The sequence below is a fragment of the Nelumbo lutea genome, chromosome 8, assembly GCF_056320005.1.
Source record: "Nelumbo lutea isolate HS-2025 chromosome 8, American lotus-T2T, whole genome shotgun sequence".
Classification (NCBI taxonomy): domain Eukaryota; kingdom Viridiplantae; phylum Streptophyta; class Magnoliopsida; order Proteales; family Nelumbonaceae; genus Nelumbo; species Nelumbo lutea.
Window position 1 is genome coordinate 37309654 of NC_142691.1, and position 16908 is coordinate 37326561.

At 38.9% G+C, this 16908-nt stretch overlaps 1 protein-coding gene across 5 annotated transcripts in view; it reads left to right on the forward strand.

Moving 5' to 3' along the window:
- Positions 1-16908, forward strand: part of LOC148843841 (centromere protein O) — a 72996-nt gene that overhangs the window by 29322 nt on the left and 26766 nt on the right. For all 5 annotated transcript variants that reach the window (XM_088958605.1, XM_088958604.1, XM_088958603.1 and 2 more), the window contains one exon: positions 2965-3022. In XM_088958605.1, coding sequence (XP_088814731.1) covers positions 2965-3022 — 58 coding nt within the window. The remainder of the gene's footprint in view (positions 1-2964; positions 3023-16908) is intronic.

The following is a 16908-nucleotide window of genomic DNA, read 5'->3' on the forward strand; positions in this document are numbered from 1 at the left end:
CTTTCCATGCAATTCCCAACGTGTCTCCCGTGTGTGTCGGGATTTCTGACAATGAATGCACCACAGTTTATCTTTATCATCAACCCTCTTCTGACCATCTCCCTTTCTTCCTGAATTAGTATTACCTTTTATGGCTAAAGCAATGGTCTCCCCCTTAGGAGGATCCATGGAAGATTTTCTACTTTCCTCAGATTGGACCAATGCATGCACCTCTTGGACAGATGGAAGATCTTTGCTGCCCAAAATCCTAACTCGAATGGGCTCATACATGGGATTAAGCCCCGGAAAAAACGCAAGCACCCGCTGCTGTGAAACTAACTGTTTGTAAGCTTTGGCATCCTTCTCACTCTCCTAATCAATGTTTTGATAGCAATCTAACTCTTTCCAGATAGATGTGAGGGCAGAATAGTAGGTGAATAGGCTTCTTTCCCCTTGTTTACATGTTGCGGACTCGGCTTGCAGTTGATAAATTCTAGCATAGTGTCTCTCTGCTCGGAGTAAGTTGACTTTGCTTGTTCTCATATTTCTGTAGCTGTCTCAGCCCACATAAAATTCTGCTTAGCCGGTGGTAGCATAGTGGTCAGAAGCCATGACATAACCATGCAGTTCTCCTGGTCCCACTTATCATTATTCAGCAGTACCATCCTTAGGCTCCTTTACTTTCCCATTGATGTACCCTGCCTTTCCTCGGGCAGTGATGTACAGTTGCATCTCCTTAGACCATGTCAAATAATTTCTGCCATCTAAGGGGGTGATGGTTGTTGGAAAACTCATAGAGTCCTGATTACTATTCCTTCCTCCTTGATTGAAGGAGGTTCCAGAAGTTGCAGAGTCCTCAGAGGCCATAGCAAAGAGTGGTTATCAGAAGGTTCAGACCTACAAACCTCCTCCTGTAGTCCACACACCAAAAAACACGGCCCTCACTTCAAGTGTTAAAAAATATTGTAAAACAGCACACTGTGTTTGCTGTCACAGGTTCACAAGTCTAACCGACCTCACACGAGCTAGTTTAGGCCACATATGGCATCTACAGCACCTGCCATCACAGATTCACAGGTCTAACTGACCTCACAGAGGCTAGTTTGAGTCACATATAACATCTATAGATCTCCTGTTGTATCTTTTTATCTGAACCAGGTCATACATGACCTACACAGGATCTTCACCCACACTGATTTGGATCACCGACCCACAGGGACCAATTTAACTACATTCGGCTGAGGCAAACTTTAGTATGTTCTTGGTAACAGTACCAAGAACCAATAAAAAAGACTTCAGTCTATATTTCTGATCAGTTAGACTGACTTCTGGAAGTTAAAGTCCAGAGAAGAATGGAAGAGACGAAGAAAGGACAACCATTGACCTCTAAGAAGACCTCAGGCAATCATCAGTTGCTCTATGAAAGTGTTTGTTCAAGAATTAATGGAATGGGATCAGCTGAACAGTTCTCACGGCAAGGTCGAAGGTATCTTCCTCATTCTCAATCCAGACATGCGATGGGAGAGCTTTGATCAGTCAAGGAAACTTTTACAAAGCCCTGTCCTGCTCTGATACCATGATATCGATCAGAAACAGAACAGAGAAGAGTGGAGAAGGAGAAGGGAGAAGAGAAGAAGAAAGAAGTGAGAATTGAAAGTCCAAAAAAATCTGGGCTGGTGGTTTCCTATTTATATGTTAGAGCAACCATTATGATAAGAAAGAAGTAAAAGAGAATAGTGCCCTTGCGGTACATAACCAAGATTACATCAATAATCTTAATTTTTTTGAGATTATAATAGTAAAACATACATTATTAAACTAAAATATTCAGTCTGTGTTTAAATACTAGTCCTTTAATATTATTATCTTATTTGGTAGGGTACAATCAACATCTATGCTGTTTTGAACCTGAAGAGACTTCAAAACCTAAACTGATATGAAAGAAAGAACTCTAAGTTTTTTTTCATCCTTTTTTCCTTCTTTTCCTGGGATAAAAATAGGGGCTCCGCCCCTCTATTTTTCTGAAATTTCCTTTCTTCCATTTTTTTGTGAATATGTTGATTTTCTATGTTTTATATGATGTTTATACATCTTTTATGAGAGTTGGCAATTACTAGTGAAAGTTGGTTGCTACTTTTTTTTGGAACATGGTAATTACCCTAGGATTCATAGTTTTTATTCAAAAAGATTCATTGCCTAGGTGACGCCCAAGTGCCTGTCTAGGTGACTAGAGTGACAAGGAGCCTCCCTGTTGCCTAGCCTTGCCTTGGCGCCTTGAAAATTATGTCCCTGGGTTTTGCAAGAAACACATTGAATCTAGGGGATTTTATTATTCAGTCCACGTCATAAATTTTCATGAGTTTGTACAGTTGGGAACAGTGGCAGGTGGGGGAATCCATCACAATTCAAGGGGGGGGGGGGAGGTGGGGGTTTGGGAAAATACATATAAAATAAAAATTTCTGAGGGGGAGTAGACCATAAATTTCCTTGAATCTAAGCTTTACAGACTTGATAGAGGGCAGAATACTTGGCACACCAATCATTGCCTATTACTAGATCTTATAATGGACTAAAACCTTCCTACACATTTTATGGAGAAATCCATGAAATCATTGATTATTAGACTAACTTTGATAGTGCTTCTCAACATGATGCTTTCGTTTGTAGCAGAAGTGGAAATAAGCCAGATTCAAATGAAACTAAATCTGTTCAATTGGGGGGGGGGTATATGCTGCAGGGAGGTGAATAGGGAGCCTGGAATGGTCCTGATTCTTATTGGTGAAGCCACGAGAGAGAATAAATGCTTGACTCTCTACCATGGCTTTTCATAAGATACACGTGGGGATCCATGTCTTTTTTGTTGAGCTTCTTAAAAGGTGTTGATTTTTCATCTGTATTGCTTAACAAAAATGACTAATGAAATGTATGTTGAATTATTTCTTAGCATAACAAGATGAATTATGTTTTCTTTTTTCTTGCAAACAGGTGATCTGTTGTCTAGAAGGGGCAAGGATTGGCATACAATATGAGACTTTTTTTGCTGGTAAGTGTTGACAGTGTCAGCTCTCTCTCCATCTCTCTAACAATAATCATGTTGAAGATTGCAATATGCAGAAGATATCTATAAGGAAGGTAAAGAAAGAGGAAGAAGGAGAGGCAAAACAGAAAAGAAAGAAAAAGAGGAAGAAGGCAAAGCTTCTTCAAAATGATAGCATGCAACCCTCTCTTTCCTATACAAAACTGCTAAACATTAAGACCATCCCCTTACTACACAGTTAGGTTGTGACAATAAAAAATTCAAGTCCACTCAATACAATATAAGTCACAAGCTAATTATAGAAAAATAATGTCTTCCCACAAGCAGTGCCAATGCAATTCAAGGAAATCCCCTTGCATCCCCAAGATTCTCCAGCAACAACCTTCCACAACTCACTGCATTGTTCCCTTCTTCACAACTGACTTTTGGTTGAACCAACTTGATTACACCTTCGAAAGTGTTGATAGATGCCTGTTTATGGACACTTTCATCTTTTTTTTTTGTTTTATTCTAATCTAGGTATTTGTGTAATCTTTTACATTAGTATAAAACCTAATGAAGTAACACATGGTGGAATTAAATGGCTTTCTTGTTGTTGTTGTTGTTCTTCTTCTTCTCTAAATGGCATTCCATCGCAGTTTACACTTACAACTTGGTATCAGAGCAATATTCTGATCAAGAAATGGCTGCTGCACATCTTTCAGACTGCTGATGTCAGCATACTGCTTGGTTGGCCATTGCCAAGAACATGGAAACCCTTGAATCTGGTGAAGCTCAATTTTAGATATGTTTTGGTACAGTTTTTATCTTGTTTTGAAGCTGTTATGATATTTTTAAGGATTTTCTCTTGAAAAAATTGAAAAAAACGAGATCCAGATCAACACTAAACCTTTACTATACTGTGTAACTGTGAGTCTTACCTAGTTTACTATTGCTAGACTTGAAGGTAGTAACTTCTTGGAGTGGACATAGTAGGTAAAGCTCTTTGTTGGAGGTCATTGGATGATGGGATCTTATGGGCAGAGAGAAGAAACCCTGGCTTGATGATCCCTCTTTTCCTATGTGGAAGCAGCAGGATCAATGGTAAGAATACTGCCGTGGTATATAAGTTGCGTAGAACCGTAGAGATGAGCAGTATAAAATAGGGTGTTAGGGGAGAAGTTTGTCGCTGTGTACTTTTCTTCTCTTTATACCTTGTTGCAATAAATAGACCACTTGGTGGCTATTTGGAGGAGAGATCCATTTGATGGTGAACAATATAGAAAGCACAAAGTATATGGAGATGTATTAGGGCAGAAGTTTGTGGGTCTCTAAGGGATGAAAGAAATTTATGATTTTTCTCAGAAAAGGAGAGAACTATTGAAAACTTGTTGGAATTGATACACTTAAGAGTGGTATACTGGCTGACATCCTTGGACTTATTTTCAGACTTCTCCTTAGTGACTTGCTGAGGAATTGGAAGGAGATAGCTAACTCTGCCAAGGTCAAAGGGTTTCTAATCCCTCTTGTACCCCTCCTCCCACTGGGTTTATAAAACTAAAATTTGATGGCAGCAGCATTAGAAACCCAGGACTGTCTGGTATTGGGGGAGTTTTCAGGAATGAGGAGGGGCTTGTTTTAGCCATGTTCTCAGGTCCTATTGGGGAAGGAGACTCTCTTAGGGCTGAGATCCTTGCAGCCCTGGAAGGTGCCCAAAGAGCAAGGGAGTTGAACATCAGAAGACTAGTTATTGAGGGTGACTCAGAGGTGGTGGTGAGATGGCATAGGGAAGGCAGCTTGGGTATGTAGAATTACAACAATGAAAAGAAAAAACTTGAGTGGCTGACTAGGGACAGTGAGGTTAAATACAGTTGGGTAAAGAGAACTGCTAATTCACTTGTTGGCGGGTTATCCAAGCAAGGGGTGAATAGGGGTTCCTTTGTTTGGGCTTGTTTCTAAATTTGTTTCTTTTTTACGCTGTTGGGGGAGTTACGACAATTTACCTCCCTCTCTGTTTTGTAATTAAAGCTTTACTGTTTTAATAAAATTTGCCGTTATTGATCATAAAAAAAAGAGAAAAAGGAAAAACACAATGTTTGGCTTTTTAGCTGGATCCAACTCTGATTTTGACTTCACGAGACAACATATTTTAAGCAATGATGTTTCTTATGCTTGCCATGGTGACAGGTGATGTACCTGGGGACTTTGCCTTGACCACTACTAATCTAAGGCAAAGTGGTAGCTCTAGAGGTACATAGGTGAGGGGGTGGATGATCTAGTGTGTCAGGGTTAGAACCTATTATAAGGACTATAGGGCTAGGGGGGCTTGCCTGCCCGGGCCTGAGCCTGACTCTGGGCCTATGATATGTGCATAAAATTTATTTTATACTATATATAATATAAAATGTTGGGATAAGGCTTGGGTGATAATGAAATGGTGATTATTTAAAATAAAATATTACATAATATGTATTTTTCTTGTCATTTTATAATATTTATATATAAAATATAAAATATAACATAAATAACATATATACATATGTATAAATAATATATGTAAATCTTGGTTCCAAGCTGGGAATTTCTGGGCTGGGGCAGGCCAGGCTGAAAATGATCACTCCTTATTAATTATTGCGAGAAGCTGAAACACACCTGGGGGTGATGTTGGAAGCTACAACTTGAGTTGAAACCAGAAAAGCTTGAGGAAAACAAAGAAGAACAATGCTCTTGTGGTTCTCAATATTGATACAGGCCGATATGCCCCAACTGACGAATCGGCCTGTATCATTGGGTGCTTTTCTTTTTTCTTGGAGGGTCACCAATACGATACGTATTGGCTGATATGCCCCTATATGTTGTGAAATTCAAATCCTTGACTTTAGCAATGTGGATGTCTTGGCAGCTAAGATTTAAGCTTCTCCCCTTAAGTCTATTCTATCTGTAAGTTCCCTTACAAAATCCTTTCTCCATTGCATGACCTTTTATCCCGATCATTGTGTTTTTTCAGGGCTTTAACATTGGGGTGATGATTAGAAGTGGTTGGGAGGCTAATGATGTATATCTTTTGATCTAAGCACCAAGATACTTGTTGATTTGCCCTTCTCATAGCGATCATGATTATGAGTCCTTGAGCCCAATAAAATTATGGCATAGTCACCTTTGCCATGTCTCTTTTCCTTCTTTGAAGTCCATGTTTCCACATTTTTTTCAGTTAGTGTTTGTGTCCACACTTAAGTATTCAAAGTATTATAGAGTGAATTATTTTCAAAGTAATAAAAAATATTCCGTTCCTTTCCATCTTGTACATTTTGACGTGTGGGGTCCTTATTCTATGGCCTACATGGGCGGTTACAAATATTTTATATTCACCTGCTTACACAGGTAGAGAAGTTCCTCAAGTCATTAAGAATTTATAACCTAGTGGTAATGCAATTTGAAAATAAAAGGATTAAAATATTTAGATCTTATGATGCCAAGGAGTTTTGAAAAAACAAAACTGACATTATTGTTGGAAGAGAAAAGGGTAATTCATCAGTTTTCTTGTGTGGCTCCCTCTCTACAAAATGGTGTAGTTGAGAAAAAAATAGACATGTGGTTAAAGTTGTTAGGGAATTAATTTTTCAGATGAATGTTTCCATCTGTTTTTGTGGGGATGCTTTTATTATTTCAGTCAATTACAACAAAAAAAAATGAAAGTTATTACTGCAGTCTACTTGATTAATAGACTGCCTTCCAGCGTGCTCCAATTGAAGTCCCCATATTTAGCTATTGTACAATGATGACTCATCCTTTAAACTTGCATTCCCGGTCATTGGCTGTGTTTACTTTTCTCATGATTTAAATCTGTCCTGAATTAAATTTGATCTGAAAGCAACAAGTGTGCCTTCCTTGGGTACTTTACTACTAAATGGGGTTTAAGTGTCTTGATCCTGCCTCTAGTGAGTGAATGGTATCTAAGGATGTTACTTATTTTGAGGCCTCGTTCGTTTACCACTATCTTACTTGGGTAAATTCACTTACCCAGGTAAGTGTTTCCCAGGTAAGTTTATTTACCCATGTTCTTTTTGTTGAAATTTACCCAAGTAAATGAGGCACTCCAACTTACCCATGTTCTTTTGTCTCACCAACTTTCCTGGGTAAGAGGCCCATATATTACACTATTGCCAACATTACCCTTTTGGCCTAAATGAGTTTTTTTGGAGGTTTTGTTTCATAAACCTGTGTTTTAGGTCCATGCCATATCAAAAGGAACCCAATCAATCACAAATCAACACTAGACACAGCCCTAAGTGTCCATTACCGTTTGCCCCATCGAAATTGAGTTTCAACTCATTCACATTTGGCTTGGTCCAAATTACCATCCGATGACCATCAACATATAGATTATAAAACCCCACTTACACGTAGAGAGTGAGTGAAAATAGGGCTGAATCCATGGAAAACTCTCAGAATGAATGCATTAAATAATGAAGAAAGAGTAGATGGTCAAAGGGAAATAAAGGGAACTTAAGAAGAATCCTTATAAAGTGAGCAAATCATGTAAGTTTGCTTTCTTAATACCACTAATCATAGAAAGATCTGAACTTCAAAACAAACTAGAGGTTTACCCTGTCAAATCAATAAGTAAAACTTGCTATGTTAAAACAAAAAAAGAAGAAGAAAAGATAATATATTTTTGTTTTCTATTTATTAACTATATGTTTTTTGATAATCAAAATACTAAAAAAGACAACTATTGTTCTATTCAGTTACCAATCAGAGAGGAGGTAAGAGAAAATGTATGCATTTCTAAAGTCAGGTGGTAGGCTAAAAAAGTATTCAACCACTCCCATGCCACTTATTAACTTTTTACTCACTTTGATCATCTCATCTGAACTTAAACTAGGGATCTTCTTTATCTCTTCAAACACTTTCATTCTCATCTCCCTACCCTCCTTATCCACATTCAACACATCTGTCACTTGTGTAACCCTATCACTGTATTTCAACAAACCGTTGTTCAACCCTATCTTTTCTAAAAGCACCTTAACCAACGGGTTGTCATCCACGCAGCTCCTTGACCTCTTACTTGCTCTATGAGGGCGAGAGGTTGATGAAGTACCTATTGGAGGTTGAGTGGATGGTGGTTGTGTGGCAAATTGTGAAGTCATGTTATCCTCTTGAAAAACTCTAACCCAACTTGTTGAGCTTCTCCTTCATTAATTGGTTCATCTTCCATGGGTTGGTAACTAGATTGTTGTTCCCTATCAACAACTTCTACAATATCAGTACATGTTTCTGCATGCTCCCTAGTGGCTCTGTCTCTTCCAAAGATGATAGAAAGTTCATCAAGAAATGGAAAATGCTTGTTCCTTAATCCTCTGGCATATGGATGGCTCTACATTTATCAAAACAAAAATATATTAATAAATTGGATGCCATGCCATGTAAAACATATGTATACATTTTTCTAAAATATAAAATACAATAATCCACAATTACCTTAACCCACCCATTGAAGACTTCTTCCTCACATGTAATGCATTTCTTGATGTCATCCCACTCAAATCCTAAATAACTAGGGCCTACCATCTCACATGTGGCCCCATATTGTCTCTTCATATGCTTCACCCGAGGTTCTATATGAGGTGTTTCCTTCAATCCACATCCAGGGAGATTTTCTTCCATGTACTTTTCTAATTGTACCAAATACCTTGCCTTGAATGTCCCATTATCTGCTCTCTAAATTCTAGTTTGAGCCAACATCATTAAGCCCCCAGCCAATTTTTCATCCTCTGCCTTTGTCCAAACTCTACTTTGCCTATTTGGTTGTTTCTTATCCTTATCCTTCCCAACCATTTCTAATAACAAGTAATGGATAGATACAATGAAGGCATAGACAAATAAGTAAACAGTTGTTACAAATAACTCACGTGTTATCTATTTATAATAACAAATAATAGATGAACACAAGGAATGCAAATATAAATAAGTGAACAATTGCTACAAACAATTCGAATTTGATTGAACAACACGTAAAAGTAAAATATATTGTTCTCATAATAAATATAATAAAGATCTAGTAAATTTGATACAATAGCTTAAATAAGAAATTGCATTACTTAATGTCTAAATTGTTGCCACATCTGATTTTTCAAGTTGTCTCTGAATGCAACCCATTCACTACTACTCTCTAGATTTGTGATTTGTTCATCAACCTCTGCTACACTTGTGAACCTCCTTCAGTGGCTAAGAAATTTTCAATTCTTGATTCCATATGGTCAATAGACATATTTTTCCTTATATAGTTGTGTAAGAGGCAACATGCACTGATGGTCCTATACTGGGTCTTTATTGGATACCAAGTTGAGGTCCTAAGTAATGCCCACCTTATTTTTAAGAGGCCAAATGTCCTCTCATCTACATTCCTAGCTGCAGAATGCCTCATGTTGAATATTTCAGCTGGGGTGCTCGGTTGGTGCTTTTAAGCCATTTGCTCTAGTGTCCTAATTCTCATGGTTCATTTTTTACTTTGTGGTACTTTTAAGTCATTTCTCCTTGAAAGGGAATCACGAAGGACTCTAGTGTCATGAGCAGATCCCTTCCAGCCAGGTAAGATGTAAATGAACTGCATATCCAGAGAGCAAACACCCAGTACATTTATTGCAATTTCATTCTTCCTCGTTTGATATCTAGGCTTATCCTTTTCAGACACTCGGGCCCTAATATATATTCCATCTAAAGCCACTAAACAACCCTATGCAATAAAATAAGAGAGATAAAATTAAAAATTCCAACCTTTAAAGGTTTGTTATTTGTAATGAAAAAGAAAAAATAAATAAAAAATGGGCACACCTTGAACCACTTCCATTTCTCATTAGTTGAGTTTGCAAGCATAGGTTCAGGCTTTTTAAGAAGGATTTCATGTAGGCGTAACACTGCATTCAAGACTATATTGAATTACTTGCTAAGGTGGACCCAGACCTCCTAAAGTGCCATTTTTGCTTCCTAATCTTGACATCATGTGATAGAATGTTTAGGAAGCTTGCAACCATTTCTTCCACTCCCACATGATTACTACCTCTTAATTTTCCTACACTCCTTAGTAACTCACATAGCCTCAAATAACTAGTCCTATCCATTCGTATTTGTTCTATACATGATTGATTTGATTCCATGACCATAGACTTAATGTTTGAAAATCTAATTACAAGCCTTTCCTTCCATGATTCCCTACCAATCCCCTCTTCATCATAACTACTCAATATCCTAGAGACCATCATCCTTCTCCTCCTGATTGCAATGATAATAGCAATCAAAATGAAGGGAAGGGCGACCCATCATATGGATGGCCGAACCATGCAGGGTGGTTGGGTAAAATTTCAAAAAATTTCTTTCTCACTTTCGGGAATCCTATTCCCTATTTAAGAAAAGCTGCATTTTTCTAGGTTCGCTCTTGAAACAAGCCGAACCAAATCTGAAACTAAGAATAAGGGAGGGTTATACCTAATACGGAATCCATGCAAGTAGCTCCTAACGTAGGGGTGCACGCCCAAAGAGGGTACCAAATCCTACATCCATTGAAAATGACATAGCTTAGGGTGAGGCAAGATCAACAAATCAATTATTTAGTAAGAATTGCAATCCTTCAATGAGGATCACGCAGGGATGTGAGCACAACTTCAGATCTGATCCTTCTAACAAGAATCATAATCAAGAACCTTTCTTGATCAGTCCAAGAATGTGGAGATCGAATTGGGTAGGGCGGAAAGAACAGAGAGAAGATTTGGGATTTGCAAAAAGTGTTTAATAGAAGGATTTCTCCTTCTATTTATAACTTATCTGGATCAACTTCCTAATCCTATTAGGAAAGGGTTCTTTGATCCAAATCTTTATTTGGATTAGAACTCTTAAGTGGATAAGATATATCTTATCCTTTTGTTGATCTAGAAGCAGATCTGATCTCAAATTCGCCTATAATTAATTAATCTAATTAGCCCAGTTTGAAATGGGCTTTAGGCCCATCAAGTTATTAGGCTCACTTCCCCTTTAATTTGCTAGCTAGCTTAGCTCTCTTTGTATGGTGTAGGACCTTAACATTGATCTCCACAAAAGCCATATGGGTTCAGCCTAGCCTTTGTTATAAGGCCTGGCCGAATTCACTGCTGGAAACTGTGAACCCCTGAGCCCATTAGTATGGGCTCTTAGTAGGCCTAACATTTACACTAAATGGTCCTTGGGTCCAGCCACCTTATGAAGGCCCAAGGATTATGTACTTAAGTGAGATTAGCCCATCAGGTAAAAGCCCTAAATGGTCTTACACTTAACCTCTCAGCTCATAATGATCAAACACTATCCGATAAGAGATGACTTCTCCCTTGGCTGCAAGGTACAGTGTTGCACTCTCTGCTCACATGTATCTTGGGAATTAAAACCTTTTGCAAACATTTTGTGAAACCATAACATATATGTATATCTTTATATAAATGTATTTTGTAAAAACAAATCTCAACAAGTTTGAAATCAACTACCGACAGTTTAGGTTTCCATCAGAGAGAGTGCATTCCCCGATCATTCACTTTGTTCGACAAAGGGGCTGATTCTATCACTATGATTACCCACTCAGATGAATTCTCGGACTGTCCAATCCGACACCTAGTGTAGTATCATAATCGAGTCTAGGGGTTAGGTGTAATATTCCAGTTTTGCCCATCTATCTCCAAGGTTCAGGGCAATACTGGAATTTTGGTCCGGTTCAGTGTTTCAAGAAAACTCACACTGCATGTACCTCAGGTCTCACCCTGGCAGTTGAGACAAGCCACCCCAACCAACTTGGCGGCACATCAGTATCGGCCTTGGTAGGATAAATCTCCCCAGATCTATCCAACGATTGTGAAGATTCTAAACTAACACGAGTCTCATAAGTGTCCAGTTTAAGGGTGTTACACAGAAATACACCACAATGACATGAATCATTTATGTCATTTATTCATTTACAATAAATGCGAAAATGTGCATCAATCTGATTGGAGATAAGGGTGTGCACTGTCTAACACAAAATACATAAATAAGCATACTGCATCATCATTTCATAATGAATAGACATGGCAATTGCAGTCAACTTTTTCTTTTGATTCTTATTTAGTGGTGATCGAGGCATGTTAATGCAAAACATCATTACATTCAATTACATAAAATATAGTGATGACCAAGGCACGTTTTTCAAATAATACATGCAAGAAATTATTAGAATAAAAACAACTTAAGATGGAAAGAAATTGAAACTAGTTGAATTAGGTTGGAAATATATGTGCCAAAAAAAATTAAAAAAAATGCATAAATGCTAACAAAATTTCTAAAGTAAATTGCAGAGCAGCTCAAATTGAAGCTAGAACATATCGAACTATGCTTCCTAGTAGTTCATTTTCTTTTTTCAAAATATAACTTTGAGATGTAAACCGGTCCTCAAAAATTGGTGTAAACTTGAAAAATTAGAGAGAAAAAAGGAAGAAGAAAAGTAAAAGCAACAGTACAAGAGAAGAAGATGGAGAAAAGAGGAGGAAGAAGAAGAAAGGTTTTAACAATCCTTCCCTTTCTTCTCTAATCCTTTTTACTAAAAATTAATGTTAAAATAATTACAAGTATGCCCTTAAGTATGTGGCCAGCTAAGTAGTAACATACAGAGATCAAACAAAAGGAAATAACAGGCCCATTAAGAGAGGCCCATTAGCCAACAAGAAAAATAAAAAATATTACAAGAGAAGATACTATGACCCATTTTGCCTAGTCTCTTTACACTCCCCCTCAAGCTGAGCATAGATGTCAATCATGCCCAACTTGCTTATATAGTGTCATTTTCCCTCTCGGAACTCCCTTGGTCAAGATATCAACCAATTGTTCGTTTGATGTGATGAATGGCAAACAAACTTCTCTTGAGGAAACTCTTTCCCGTATAAAATGTCTATCATCCTCAATGTGCTTAGTTCCGTCATGTTGAACAGGATTATGTGAAATATTGATAGCTGCTTGGTTATCAAAGTGAGCATCATTGGATTCTCATAGTCAACCCCCAATTCTTCTAAAAGGGATCGTAGCCACAGTAATTCTGACACACCATGTGCCATTGCCCTGTATTCTGCTTCAGTTGAGGATCTAGCAACTACAGATTGTTTCTTACTCCTCCATGACACAATGTTCCCAGCGACCAGAGCACAATAACCTGAGGTGGATCTCCTATCATCAATAGATCCTGCCTAGTCAGCATCAGTGAAAGCTTCCAGCTTCATGTGTCCATGTTGGCAAATAGAATACCTTTCCCTGGAGTACCTTTCAAGTAACACAGAACCCTTTTTGCAGCAGCTAGATGAGTATCTCTGGGAGAATGCATAAATTGATTAATAACACTTACTGCATAGGAAATGTCCGGCCGAGTCATGCAAAGATATAACAACTTCCCAAGCAGTCTTTGAAACACCCCCTTATCAGATAAAAGGTCACCATCTGTAGCAGAAAGCTTATGATTGAGATCAATAGGAGTGGAGATTGGTTTAGCTCCAAGTTTATCGGTCTTAGCAAGGAGGTCAAGGACATATTTACGTTGAGAAATGAAGATACCATCCTTAGACCTAGCAACTTCAATGCCCAAAAAATACCGAAGATCTCCTAAATCCTTGATCTCAAATTCAGAGCTAATAAATCTTTTGAGTTTACTGACCTCTTGAGTGTCATTATCCGTGACCCTAATATCATCAACATAAACTATCAAAAAGGTCACCAGAGAGCCATTTCTCTTCAAGAACAGGGTATGATCAGATTGAGTTTGTGTGTAACCAAAGGAGACAAGAGCAGCCCTGAACCTCTCAAACCAAGCCTGGGGAGACTGTTTGAGACCATAAATAGATTTCTGCAGTTTACACACCTTGCCTTGCATTTCCTTCCCATACACCCCTAGAGGCAAAGACATATAGACCTCTTCATGTAAGTCTCCATTCAAGAAGGCATTTTTAACACCAAACTGGTGTAGGGGCCAATCAAAAGTAGCGGCTAGAGATAACAAAATCTGGACTGAGGTCATCTTAGCTACAGGAGAAACTGTCTCAAGATAGTCAATACCATACATATGAGTGTAGCCTTTAGCAACCAGTCTAGCCTTAAACCTCTCAATAGATCCATCAGAGTGATATTTAATGGTAAAAACCCATTTACAACCCACTGGTTCCTTCTCTTCAGGCAAGTCAACAATATCCCGAGTATGTTTCTTATGCAAAGCATCCAGTTCAGCCATCATAGCATCCCTCCATTCAGGTTTAGATAAAGCTTCCGGTACGGACCTGGGTATCGCATGGAAAGAAATAGAAGCAAGAAAAGAGTAGTAGGAAGGAGAGAGAAGGCTGTAAGACAGGTGTTTGGAGATACAATGGGCTATACACTTCCGCTTGCCCTTGCGGAGAGAAATAGGAAGGTCAAGGTCTGGGAAAGATGTAGATGGGTCAGAGGAAGGTTGACCAATTACCTCAGTAATGATGGGAGGAGCAAGAGGCTCTTCTGTAGGAGTGGAAACAACTTGCCCATGTCTGAATCTGTGCCTTTGGTACCACCTTTGGAGAACTAGATGAGGAGGAATTATAGGAGAATGAGGTGGAGGAGGAGGAACAGGAATATCGTGAAGGGATGAGAGATCCATCATATGGATGGCCGAACCCTGTAGGAAGGTTAGGCGAAATTTCAAAAATTTCTCTCTCTCCCATATGGGAATCGCATTCCCTATTTTAGAAAATTGCATTTTCAAGGATCAATCTTGAAACAAACCGGATCAGATCTGAAACCAAAAGGGAGGAGAGGGATAATACCTGATACGGAGTAATAGTAACTTCCAACGAAGGTGTTCACGCCCAAGGAGAAAATCAAAATCTACTCCCACTGAAGAGCTGAATTCTTCAGTAAGAGCCGAATTCTTCAGCAAGAGCCGAATTCTTCAGCAAGAATGTAGTAAAGGGCTGGTGAGCACAACTTCAGATTGCATCTTCTAGCAAGAAGCAATATCAAGAACGGTTCTTGATCACTCCCACTGGTGGAGATCGAACTAGGTAGGGGCAGCAAGAATATGAAGAAAAGAGCAGAAGATAGGAGCAGTCAAACTGTGTTGTCTTTTCTCTTAATTCAGCAGACTGTGAGTGTTTGGAGGTTCGCCCTGCTCTCCTATTTATAGCCTTAAAGGGAGGTTCTCCTAATTCCATTAGGTTTTTCCTAATCCAAATCTTATATTTGGATCTGGACTCTCTTTAAGAGATAAGGATAATCCCTTATCTTATCTACAGATAAAGATCAGCCTTCCTAATCTAATTAGGAGTTTCCTGATCCAAATCTTTATTTGGATCTGGACTCTTTGAGTGGATAGGGATAATCCCTTATCCTCAGAACCACCCCTTATTTAATTAATCTTATTAAGCCAGTTCGAATGGGCTTTAGGCCCATTAAGTTTATGTGCTCACTTAACCACTTAACCTACTGCCCAGTTGGCTATCTTTGTATGGCGTGGGACCCAAACATTGATCTACACATCGGCCACATAGGTTCAGCCCAACCTTTGTTACAAGGCTTGGCCGAATTCACTGTAGGAGACAGTGAACCCCTGAGTCCATCACCATGTGCTCTTAATTGGCCCAACATCTACACTAAATGGTCCTTGTGTCCAGCCACCTTATGAAATCCCAAGGACTGTGGGTAGATGCAGGATTAGTCCATCAGGTATTACCCTCAATGGTCTTACACTTAACCTCTCAGCCCTTAATGATCAAACACTGCCCGACAAGAGATGACCTCTCCCTCGGCTGCAAGGTACAGTGCTGCACTCTCTACTCACATGGATCCCGAGAAATAAAACCTTTTGCAAACATTTTGAAACCATAATATATATGTATATCTTTATATAAATATATTTTGCAAAAACAAATTTCAACGGTTGAAATCAACTGCCGGCAGTTTAGGTTTCAACCAGAGAGTGCATCCTCGATCATTCACTTTGTTTGACAAAGGAGTTGATCCTGTCACTATGATTACCCACTCAGATGAATTCTCGGACTGCCCCAACACACCTAGGTTTTGACCCCCTCTAAGGATCTCACTGATTGGCATGTCAAAGACAACCTAATCCGACACCTAGTGCAGTATCATAATTGAGTCTAGGGGTTAGGTGTAACATTCCAGTTTTGCCCATCTATCTCCAAGGTTCAAGGCAATACTGGAATTTTGGTCTGGTTCAGGGTTTCAAGAAAACCCACACTGCATGTACCTCAGGTCTCACCCTGGCAGCTGAGACAAGCCACCGCAACCAACTTGGCGGCATATCAGTGTCAGCCTTGGCAGGATAAATCTCCCCAGATCTATCCAACGGCTGTGGAGATTCTAAACTAACACGAGTCTCATTAACTGTCCAGTTTAAGGGTATTACACAAAAACACACCACAATGACATGAATCAATTATGTACTTTTATTCATTTACGATAAATGTCAAAAAGGTACATCAATCTGATTGGAGCTAAAGGGCATAACTGTCTAACATATCGGAGGTAGGTCCAGTGGGAGAAGTGGACACCTCATGAGAGGACTCAAGAAAGGAGTCAACTCAGCAAATGTGACATCCCGAGATACAAAGCGGGTGCCACTGACTGGATCAAAACAACAATATCCCTTCTGTGTGGAGGCATATCCTAGAAAAACACATTTACGAGCCTTTGGTTCAAATTTGTGCCTTTGATGGCTGTGAATATGCACATAGCAAGTGCACCCAAAAACACGGAGAGGAAGAGAAAAAATATCCTCATCCGGGAAGAGAAGGCTAAAGGGAGTTTTGAAGTTAAGAACTCGGGAGGGCATACGGTTGATAAAAAAGGTAGTAGTAAGAACAACATCTCCTCAAAATTTTATAGGAACA